This window comes from Dipodomys spectabilis, unplaced genomic scaffold (assembly GCF_019054845.1).
Source record: "Dipodomys spectabilis isolate Male_0828 unplaced genomic scaffold, ASM1905484v1 ptg000517l, whole genome shotgun sequence".
NCBI lineage: Eukaryota > Metazoa > Chordata > Mammalia > Rodentia > Heteromyidae > Dipodomys > Dipodomys spectabilis.
In genome coordinates, this window is record NW_024871194.1 from 480,957 (window position 1) to 493,523 (window position 12,567).

The following is a 12,567-nucleotide window of genomic DNA, read 5'->3' on the forward strand; positions in this document are numbered from 1 at the left end:
TGGCAAAATAAGTCCAAAGATGGGGAATGTCAACCAGGGAGTGGGTAAGAAATGAGAAACAAGGTTTAGGAGCAACTTTGAACACGATGTCTAAGACCTTACAGTAATGATGACCCAGACTACCAATAGTTCTTCTCTACTTCTTAATCACAGGGTACTGTGTTCCTAAACCTAAATTGATTGCCAAGCTGGAGCAAGGTGCAGAACCATGGATAAGAGAAGCCTCAGACAAGAATCTCACAGGTGAGATAAAGCATCTTGCATGGTGGTTTTGTAGCCAGAGCCCACTTGGTAAGTTTAATGAGCTTTACTGAGCAATAATGTTCCTAGTTCCCTGCGTCATGTGTGGCAGAGAACTAGGTGATCCTTTGTCTCAAGAACTTGTCAATCAAGAATTTACATGGAGTAATTGTAACCCCTCTGTACAGTATGTTCACAAAAAAAAATAAAATAAAATGAAAAAAAAAAAAAAGAATTTACATGGAGACAAACTGATTTCGGTGTCCCAGTATAGTTAAAGTGAACAATTCTTTCTCTTTGTAGAAATCATTCTTAAACAGAAAAAGGAAATGAGAAATGTAGAAAATGAGGTCTCATTTTCTTTGAAACTAGCAGTTATGCAGATATGAGGAAATAAGGAGCATGCCAGGACTGCTATCCTCTGATGAGGAAAATTGCTGCTTGGTGATGGTGGACAGTGAATGAGATTCAGAAGCAAAGCTTTTGGTTCACAGGGGATGATTACCGGGGTGGTGAGCTGGAGTATCTTTGGTCTTTAATGGTTGTGAAGGAGCAGGAGTCTCAGAAAAGGAAATTTGATGAGAATTTGACTAAGAAGGAGAGAAACAAATTTAAAAACTGCCACCAATCCCTAAAGTAATTCTTAGAAGTTAGAACTGAAGAGATAGAGGTATAAATCCTTACTCTCAGGAACCTTCCACGCTTAGTGGAAAGGCAAACGGATGTATAAAACACCCGAATGGTCTCTAAATCTAGTCAGTATTTCTGTACCTCACATAATGGTTGAGAGCAAAGCAGAAAATATATAAAATACTTTCATAAGTTAAAATAAAAATAACAGGTATTCCCTTATGACCAAACCCAAAGGGTAATAAAGGCAGATGTTAAGTACTCGTCTTAAAACTAGCAGTGTGTAGTTGAATCATTTGAGTAATTCCCTGAGAAAAACACAAAAAGTCTGAAACAGGAAAATATTATTTACCATTGTAAAATGTCAGTACTACTTTGTTAATACATTACGGAGAAAAGCATATATTCTGCATCAAACAGTTCCTGCTTTGAAAGTTTAAAATCTTGTAACAGTTAAGGTGGGAGAAAATGTCTTTACTTTGACATTAAGGAATCTTGCGGTCTCATTTATGTTTTTATCTGTCTTTCTATATCTCATTTTAGATGTCCAAGAAATGGAGTACAGGATTAAGACCTGTCAGGAGAGTCCCTATGATTATCTGTCTGAAGTAGCAGTCATGAATAGTAACACAGGAGAGGAAAAAGTAAGATTAATAACAACTTTTAATTTGAGATCAAAACCTAAGTCGGAGCTGATTAGAAATAATGGGAACTCCTTGGGGATGAGGACAAAGGAGTTTATGCGGTGTCAGAACATGCTTCTCTATGGTGAACCTGATTTGATATGTGCTGCCTATACTCCTGGTGTGTCTCCTGTAGTTTTAGAATATAACCAATGTGGACAGCCTTTTACCCAGAAGGCACACCTTACTGTCCAACAGACAACACACACAGGAGAGAAACCTTATGAATGTAACGTGTGTGGAAAGTCTTTCACCCAGAAGGCACACCTTACTGTCCATCTGACAACACACACAGGAGAGAAACCTTATGAATGTAACGTGTGTGGAAAGTCTTTCACCCAGAAGGCACACCTTACTGTCCATCTGACAACACACACAGGAGTGAAACCTTATGAATGTAAGGTGTGTGGAAAGTCTTTCACCCGGAAGGCACACCTCACTGTCCATCAGAGAATACACACAGGAGAGAAACCTTTTAAATGTAACGTGTGTGGAAAGTCTTTCGCCCAGACGGCACACCTTACTTTTCATCAGACAACACACACAGGAAAGAAACTGTATGGATGTAATATATGTGGAAAATCTTTTACCTGGAAGGCACACCTTACCATCCATCAGACAACCCACACAGGGCAGAAACCTTATGAATGTATGGAGTGTGGAAAGTCTTTCATCCGGAAAGCAAACCTTATTGTGCACCAGAGAACTCACACAGGAGAGAAACCTTTTGAATGTAACGTGTGTGGAAGGTGTTTCACCCAGAAGTCACAACTTACTGTCCATCAGACAACACATACAGGAGAGAAACCTTATGAATGTAACGTGTGTAGAAAGTCTTTCACCCGGAAGGCACACCTCACTGTCCATCAGAGAACACACACAGGAGAGAAACCTTATGAATGTAAGGTGTGTGGAAAGTCTTTCATCCGGAAGGCAGAACTTAATGATCATCACAGAATCCACACAGGAGAGACACCTTATGAATGTAGCAGGTGTGGAAAGTCTTTCTCCCGGAAAATACATCTTACTGTCCATGAGAGAATACACACAGGAGACAAACCTTATGGATGTAGCTGGTGTGGAAAGTCTTTTATCCGGAAAGCAGACCTTAAAACACATCAGAGAAGACACACAGGAGAGAAACCTTATGAATGTAATGTGTGTGGAAAGTCTTTCATGTGGAAAGCAGGCCTTAACATCCATCAGAGAATGCACACAGGAGAGAAACCTTATGAATGTAGCAGGTGTGGAAAGTCTTTCACCCGGAAGGCTGACCTTAACACACATGAGAGAACACACACAGGAGAGAAACTTTATGAATGTAACCTGTGTGGAAAGTCTTTCACATGGAAAGCACGCCTTAATATCCATCAGAGAATGCACACAGGAGACAAACCTTATGAATGTAGCAAGTGTGGAAAATCTTTCATCCGGAAGACACACCTTAACATACATCAGAGAAAACACACAGGAGAGAAAACTTATGAATGTATGAAGTGTGGAAAGTCTTTCACAAGGAAGGCAGTCCTTAATATCCATCAGAGAATGCATACAGGAGACAAACCTTATAAATGTATCACATGTGGAAAATCTTTCACCTGGAAGGCACACCTTGACATCCATCAGAGGACACACACAGGAGAGAAACCTTTTGAATGTAATTTGTGTGGAAAGTCGTTCGCCCAGAAGGGACAGCTTACTGTCCATCAGAGAACACACACAGGGGAGAAACCTTATGAATGTAACAGCTGTGGAAAGTCTTTCACCAGGAAGGAATACCTTACTGCCCATCAGAGAACACACACAGGAGAGAAACCTTTTGAATGTAACCTGTGTGGAAAGTCTTTCGCCCGGAAAACAAAACTTACTGATCATCACAGAATACACACAGGAGAGAAACCTTATGAATGTAACAAATGTGGAAAGTCTTTCACCTGGAAGGCACACCTTAATATCCATCAGAGAAGACACACAGGAGAGAAACATTTTGAAAGTAACCTGTGTGGAAAGTCATTTGTCCAGAAGGGAAAGGTTACTGTCCATCAGAGAACACACACTGGACAGAAACCTTGTGAATGTAACAAATGTGGAAAATCTTGCATCAAGAAGGCACACCTTAGTGTCCACCAGATAACACACAGAGGAGAAAAACCTTAAAAATGTAACAGCTGTGGAAAAGTTCCACACAGAAGTAAACCCTTTTGCATCAAAGAGCACTCACAGGAGAGAAGCCTTTTGAATGCAACACATGTGCAAAGAGCTTCAAGTGGAAGTGACAGCTCAGCACACATAAGAAAATTCACTCAAATGAGAAACCTCTGGAATGTAACAAATGGGGAAAGTCTTTCATCTGGAAGAAAAGGCAGTTTGCAGCAGAGAACCTACACAGGATAGATCGAAGCCCTTATTTAGTACCAGAAATAACACAAGACAGGTAAGTAACAATATGTAAAGCTAATGGGCTCAAATCGCTCATGCTTGCAATTTTGAAATCTGAAGATCAATCTTTGGAGCTTGCCTGGGTAAAATGAACATGAGACTTATCTCCAATTAGCCACCATAAAGGTCAAAAGTAGTAGATATGTGCCTCAAGCGATAGAGGACTAGCCTTCAGCAAAGAAGCTCAGGAACAGCACCTAGGCAGTGAGATCAAGTGCTAACGTTGGCATGTTTGACTGGTGTACAGAAATCAATACCAGTTGTAGTAATTGAACTTCATTTTGTAATAATGCACACTTTTAAGGAATCCTCTTAGAAACAGAAAAATGGGTTTCTATGTGAAGCTAGTTCATAATTTAGTAGTTCCTCTAAATATTATCCTTCCTTAATAATTAGGAACTCATTTGATTTGAGGACAGCAGTGTATTCATTTGAAATAAAGTTAGTAATCTAGGTGTGTTTTGGCAGGCTTATAATTCAAAAGGTAGGAAAGGAAGACAGGATTTTCACTAGTTTGAGAGCAACTCAAGCTATACAGTGATGTTCTGCCTCATTTGTATATATAAAATATGTCATATTATTAACATATACCATGTATATGAGTGTGCAAGTGTGTATGTATATATATATGCATGTGTGTATATATGTTTCTGTATATTCATATACAAACATACATGCATACATATAAACAAAATAGTTTTTTGTGAGGAATATTAATGGCCATGGTTTCTCTACTGATATCAAACCACAAACAGTGTGTAGGTTTCTCATATGTGTGTGTGTATGTGTATATGTGCATGTCCCTAACTAAAACTGAATATATATTAAATGTATATATATACTTCATTTATTATATAGTTAATATATAATTCATAAATAAGTGTGGTCCAAATAGAATTGGACATACTTTTATAACACTGAGCATTTGAAAATTCATCTTATTTTGTATGGCAACAGCCATAAAAGAAAAAAAAAACATGTAAGCACTCATGGTTTGTGCCTGCAAGGTATTAATGGATTTTGCCTATAAGCCTAGATACTCAGGAAGCCAAGATCTGAGGATCAAGGAATAGAGCAAGCACAGACTACAATACATTATTAGCTTCAATTAACCAGCAAAAAGCTGAGTGGGAGGCGTGGCTCATATTTCCTTCACCTATGAGAGAGAAAACCGAACAAGCACAAAACCTGAGTTCTAGGTCAGGTACTGGCAAAAACAAACAAATAGGCATTAGCCTATATAATATAAAATCAGCTATCTGGAGAACACAGAATGTATAGGTCTTATTATCATAGAAATTCTCTAGCAGTTGTGGATTAAGGAACAGTGTATGGCCTTAAGTTATTTGAATAATTTTATGACAGATTCTATTTTTTTTTTTGCCAGTCCTGGGGTTTGAACTCAGGGCTTCGGCACTGCCTGTGAACTTCTTTTGCTCAAGGCTAGCACTCTACCACTTGAGCCACAGTGCCATTTCTAGCTTTTTCTGCTTATGTGGTACAGAGGAATCAAACCATGGTTTTCATGCATGCTTGGCAAGCACTCTACCACTGAACCTCGTTCTCAACATATCACAGATTTTGATAAATAGAATTAAAACATGGCATAATAGACTGCAGCATGGGAAAACATATTTGCCTGCAATACATCTGAAAACAGACTAATGACCAAGATACAGAGAGAGCTCAAATATCTAAACTCCCAAAGAACCAATAATCCAATTAATAAATACATAAATGAACTGGCAGGACAAATGAGTGTACTTAACTCCCAAGATATACAACTGAGAACATCTGTAGATGAAGCAATGTTCAGCATCCTTGGCCATAAAGGAAATGCAAATTGAAATAACATATAAATTTCATTTCCATCAGAGTGGACATCAGCAAGTACACATAAAGGAGTAACTGCTGGTGAGGATGTTTGTGTGAGTTTAAATTAGTGTACCAACAAGGGAAAATGGTATAGATGTCTCTCAAAAAGCTAAAACTAGAAGTACCATAGGATCCAGCAATACTACCCATGGGCATACATCTGAAAGAATTTGTGTCCGTAGAGAACAGGGTCATGTTTACACCTATCTTTATTGCACCTCTATTCCCAAGAGCCAAACTGGAAGCACTCTAGAAGCACTACAGTTAAAGAACAGACAAAGAAAATGGGACTTACACATGCCAAGATCTAGGCAGTGTCTATATGATATCCTTCCCTTCTGCTTACAATGCTATCCTGTCAGAACTATCAACCTCCAGATTACAGTGGCATGGACTTATTTCTGTCATTGTATAGAAGGGAAATGAAGGTCCAAAGGGTTTTTTCTATGCCTGAGCCTCAGTGTTAGTTACAAAAACAGTCATCTTGCCTCAGTAAACTGTAATCGACACAGTCAGCTAATGACAGGGTAGTCTGTGAAGATGTTAAAGAATGTGGAAATGATTGAGAACTCTAGAACATTTCATGAAATCCCAAGCAATCAGTGGTGTGTTTGTTCCATGATTGAATGAGTGGGTTCTTATTTCTTGAATTCAGGAATATGTACCTGATCTCTGTCCCACAGTTTAAGGAGTTACACACTTATGGATTAGGATATCTCAGCTTGCGTCAGTCAATTTAATGCAAAAAAAAACACAACTCAACTTCCATCTTGGTATTAGGGCATTATGATACTTCTGGTAGGCAGAAGGACTAAATAACAAAAAATTAAGCATAAGGGGATCAACAGGTGGTTGAAAATTAGATTTGCAAAATTTTCACAGGGAAGTGGGTAATTGAAAGGGATGAGGTGAGGTTATGGGGAAATTGGAAAACAAATGAAGAAGAGGAAAATGCAGTCAGGTATCAAATGTATATCTTACAAAATTAACAGAGAGAAAGGATAGGTAGGGGAAGGATGAGTGGAAATGTTGAACTGAGTGACATTGATCAAGAGACATTGTATTTATAATTGCTTGGATAAAGAAGTCCTTTGTATAACTCTGTAAGGCACTGACGTGTGTGACCCTATCTGAGGTCTTGAGTACCATGAGTATGCATATGTCCCCATGCATTCCCTCGGGCAGGGAACAGGGGAACGCCACTTCCAAGTCAGGGCAAATGTCCCACGCCCAACCACAAGTCTCAGTGAAGGTTTTCAGGAAGTGCCATTCTTGCCTCTCCTATTCATCCCATAGAACAAGACCTCAGACTTCCTTTGTGTATCTAAGGAAGCTCACCTGTGCCTTTTCAGTAACCTTTGATCACTGGAGCTACCTCACATTTATTGTCAGGGATTATTCTTCCTGCTAACTGACTTAAAGTTAATTTTCATTGTCTGTATTCCCATAAAACTGTTTAAGATCAACTTTCTTTCCCCTTGCTGAAGATTTACTTTCCTGCCTGTATGCTGTATATAAGCATGTGATATTTCAATAAACTTTGTCTATGTCCACATGGTGTAGTCCACTTTCTGCCTACCAGTTGTGTATTCCTAGGTCTTGCTGAGTGAACAGCAACATAAACTCCTTCAAGATAAATAAAAAGAAAATGTGGCATGCATAATCAAGGTACCATTATTCAGCTACAAACAAGATAATGCAGCATTCACTGGCAAAATGATGTAACTGAATAGCGACTTGTTATTTGAACTAAATTGGTTAATACAGGCAAATGTTACATTTTTTTTCTCTTACATAATGGAATGAAATGGAGTCCTAAAAGATATACCTGTGTGCGTATATGTGTCTAATCACATCCTTAAGCCCAAATTGTAATATGTGGTCTACTTGGGGATTTGAAGGAGGAGTGGTTGAGGGAACAGGATGGACAGACACAATAATACTGATAAAGAAGATGTGAACTATGAGCACTGCACACAGGAACTGGCTGAAAGTAGGTGAATAATAGAAGTGGGGAAGTGGGAGTGGACAAGTTAATAGAGGACCCTGGAATAAGTTCATCGGATTAAAGTAAACATGTATTCTGAAATCACTAGGTGAAAGCAACTTGCACAACTAACATAAATAAAAAACAAATAATAGCACAGTTCAAAAAGAAATGTATTCAATGCGTGACTGTAGAACTATGACCCCTCTGTACATCACCTTTATGGTAAAAATTAAAAAGAATAAACAAGTAACAGGAACATAAAACAGGTTCTGTTGAGGATCTGAGTCCCAGTAGGATCAGGGAAGATAGAATAAGGAAGGCCGTATGATGAAACAAACCTTGTATATGTTTGTGCAAATGTAACAATGGAATGTGTTCATACTGTTTTGAGGATGAGGAAGGGAATGTGATGACAATCCATCAAGGCACAGTTAAAGGTGACAAAGGAACGTTATTTACACTACTTACACCAGAAAGGGGGCTTGCGACTACCTTGTGCTTGGCTGGCTACCCAGAACCAAGAGCAGCCTCAACCTCCAAGCCACCAATGGGCAGCCCCGACCTTTACTAGTTGGACTGCAAACCTCCTATTAGTCAATCTACAAATCTTCAAAGCTCCAATGCTCCAAAGGGGAAGGCTTTTCCTTTTGCTTCCTCCTTCTCTGCAGGCCTCTCCACTCCACACAGGCCTCTTTGCAGGCCTCATGCCTTGCCACTGGCCTCTCCAGACACCTCTCCAGAGGCTCCAGGATTCTCAACAGGCCCTGCTCTGCAACAATAGGCTCCTCTCACTGTCTTTCTCTCTGCCATCTCAATCTCCACCCCTGCTCCTGGGAATATGTAGCTTATATATAGGCTGTGTTCCCTCCCTGCCTCTAACAGTTTCAACTGCCACTCACCCTCCCCCAAGCCACCCACTCACAACCACTCTTGACACCCTGGCCCTTCCAGCGGCCCAGACCCTGGGGGTGGGCTTTCCCACCCCACTGGTTATTGAAGGAAGAGAATGAGGGTGCATTCATATACATAATGGAAGTAGCACAATGAATCTCCTATGTTCAACTAATATACGCTAATTAAATGTAAGGGAAATCATAGTTTCCCTTATATGCAATAACTATGTCTAGGACAAGCAGAAGAGTTCAAAAGCTATGTACATATGACCATATAAGTTGATGCTAAGCAAAATGAACCCCAAGATAGGGACACGAGATTTTATTTTTCTTGCTGTTCTTTTTGATCTGCTTATAATGTACTATATGATATTTTTTCTTTCTTTGTATGTTCTCCCATGGTATAACCCTTGTTGTCACTATATTTGATTCCGGTGTTTTGCATCTTGTATATACATTTTTCTAATTAAAGAGGGGAAGGGAAATAACAAAATGCTGAAATAAGGATACAGGATGACTCATTGTAACAATGAGGTGTAGAAGACACTCTGTTGAAAACGAACTTTACAACTTTGGGGTGGGGGAAGACTTGGGGAGGTGGGGAGGAAAGGGATGGTAGGGTACAAACAAAGGAGGGGGAAACAAATGCTTGATAGGAAATAAATGGATTCATTACCTTGCTCCTGTAACTAATTCCTCTGGACAGTAACTTTGCTCTCTCTCTCTCTCTCTATATATATATATATATACTTATATATATATATATATACACACACACACACATATATATATATATACACATATATGTATATACAAAAATGTAAGGAAAATAACATATTAAAGGTTTTTTATGAAAATATTCAGTCAGCCAGGTGCTGGTGACTCATGCCTTTCATCTTAACTACTCAGGAGGCTGAGATCTGAGGATCATAGTTCCAAATTATCCCTGTTAGAAAAGCCTTGAAGACTCTTATCTCCAATTGATCGTGAAAGGATACAAGACAGACAAAAAAACTGAATGTTGAGCTGTGGCTTAAGGAGTAGAACTCTAGCCTTGACCAAAAACAAAAAAAAGCTCAGGGACAGCTCTCAAGCCCTGAATTCAAGCTGTAGGCCAAGCACACCCAAAAACATCATTCAACCATAATACAAAAATACCTGTCTACTACAAGACAGATGGGTATGTTGGCTGGAGGTGAAGTCTGTGCACTGTATGTATGAGGCCCAGGGTTTGAAATTTACTATTGCAAATATCTTAAGAAAAGAATGTAGTCTTATCAATATGTAAACATAATAGTGATTCATGATTTACAATATTATCTTCAAATTTTCAAAGATGCATTTTTATACCATAGTTCATGATGTTACTTCATTAAAAATGAACTGATTACTGAAATAGGTGGTTTAGTAGAGATCAAATATAAAACAATTCTAGTCAGGTGCAGTGGCTCACAGCTGTAATCCTAGTGACTCAGGAGGCAGACATCTGAAGATTGTGGTTTGAACCTAGCTTGGGAAGGAAATCCCTGAGACTAATCACCAGTTCAAAACCAGAAAAATGGAAATGGCGCTGTGTCTCAAAGTGGTTGAGTGCTTGCCTTTGGTGAAAAAGCCCAGGGACTATTCCCAGGCCCCGATTTCAAATCCCAAAACTGAAAAAAATGCAAATCTGGCTTCTTCTTGATCTATTTTCCCTTCACTTTTTTCTCCTTTTCTAGTTGTAACTGAATATTTCATGCCATTCCATTTCCGCGCTCCTTCCTCTTCACCTTTGGGCATAAAACCTTGGGACTTGTACAAGGAAAACAGAACTAAGTACCATCCTGCTCTTCATCTGGTTCTTGTTCTTATAATTTTTTCTTTTGCTGAGCCTGGGTGCTATCTTTGGCTCAAGGCAAGCAGTCAACCACTTCAGCCACTGCACAATTTCTGGATTTTTCTGAATAGTGTATTGGAGATAAGAGTCTCATAGACTTTCCGGCCTAGTCTGGCTTTAAATGGAAATTCTCAAATCTCAGCCTCCTAAGTAGATAGGATTACAGCAATGAATCACAGCTGCAAGGCTTCTTTCTTCATTGAACATAAAAAGTCTGCCAGTTGATTTTTTTCAACGTTTTCCCTACCATTCACTATATAAACTTACAAGTTTCCTTTGATCACTTTCAACAGCACACTGTCCCCTTGAGGGCAGTAACCACACAGAGAGATGGCCCAATTCATCAGCTGTTCCTTAGAAATTTGCTATTGTACACTTCACCTGCCCACAACCTAGCATCATCACATACATTTTGTTCTTAGTATTTTGAACACAATGGGATTTGGTAGGCTAGATAAGAATAAGTGCATAAAATCATTTCTTTTCCCTCATTTAATATGATTGTAACCATTCGATCTTGCTATAGACTTAAGTTTCTCACTCTTGTAATTTGAGTTCTCTCTGACAGCCTGTTCATTTTCCCTTTAGCACCCAGGGGACACAAAGATACATTAAACTTGAGGCACAGGTAAAGGCCCTAAATATTTTCAGATACTTTAGATAATTTTTTCAAATCAGGTAATCATTAGTTAAGCCTAAAGGATGCTTCAGAGACTGCAGGCCTCTTACTTAGACCTAGAATAACAGTCGAGAACCATAATATTTCATTTATTGAAGATAAATAGATATACTGGCAAAATATTTCATTTTTGTCTTTTTTCCTGAGCGTATATTAGTGAGCTCAGAGCCTGAGAGGTATTTTGTTTGTTTGTTTGTTTTGGGTTGGGTTTTTTTTTGCAGTTTTACAATCAACGTTGGTGCTTTAATTCTGAAGACCCAGCTCCAGTTTTGCCTATTTAGGAATTAAATATAAGCTTGAAATACTGTCTGATGTTACTACAATGGGTCATTTTGAACTGTGATCCTCAGATCTCAGGCTCTGGGGTATTATTCCATATTTTAAGAAAGAAAGAAAAAGAGAGAGAAAGAAAGAAAGAAAGCAGTAGGTGCACACAATATTCAAAAGAAGAATGCTTAATTTTTGGTGAATCTGAGAATTGTTTGTAGAGGTAGGGCTCAAGAAAAATGGCACTTATAAGAAGGAAATTCTTTTATCATTTTGAAAATAAAGGACAGGTTCAGATATTGTATAGAATGTTGTATAGAATGTCTATGTCATCTACATAGACACAGAAAGATTGACGTAAGTTTAGAATTTCTAGAACCAAGGTGGATGCCATTATATAGTTAAGTAATTAAATACATCCTGTCTGAGTTATCTCAGCAAGTGCTTAGCTAGTAAAAATAAAGATCAGGACGCCCAAGGCTTTAAGGGCCTGAACTGTTTGCTTGAAATAAAAACTACTCTCACACTTTCATGTACTTTTTTTCTCATGCCAATCCTAGGTCTTGAAATCAGATATGAGTGTCATCCTTGACCTTTTGTCTTTTTTTAACCAAAGCTATCAATCTACCACATAAGCCCAACTCCACTTTATGATTTTTTGGTGGTTAATTGGAGATATGAGTACTGATTTTTTTCTGCCAGGACTGCTTTCAAACCACAATTTTCAGATCTTGGTTTCCAGAGGAGCTAGGAATAAAAGCATGAGCTCCAGGTTCAGGCTAGAGGAATCTTTTCTCACCAGGAAAAATGGTTTAATTCTGAGTGTCACCTCAGGCTTCCTGGGCCTACCATAATTCCAATGTGTATTTTAATGTTTCCATCTGGGCCTTTTAAGTCCTGGTCACATCTACATTTACAAGGAAAAGACAGTGATATTACATTTCAAGAGTTGGCTGTGGTGCTAGCTTATCCCCGCGAGGTACCCTGTTCACCCC

The 12,567-nt window shown here is 38.8% G+C and overlaps 1 protein-coding gene across 1 annotated transcript; it reads left to right on the forward strand.

Moving 5' to 3' along the window:
- Positions 1-211: 211 nt before the first annotated feature.
- Positions 212-5,412, forward strand: LOC122099540 (zinc finger protein 2 homolog). Its single transcript, XM_042670086.1, has 3 exons — positions 212-243; positions 1,414-2,965; positions 3,302-5,412. Exons 2-3 carry the CDS (start codon positions 1,425-1,427, stop codon positions 3,708-3,710), a joined length of 1,950 nt encoding a protein of 649 aa, XP_042526020.1. The 5' UTR covers positions 212-243; positions 1,414-1,424; the 3' UTR covers positions 3,711-5,412.
- Positions 5,413-12,567: the final 7,155 nt, after the last annotated feature.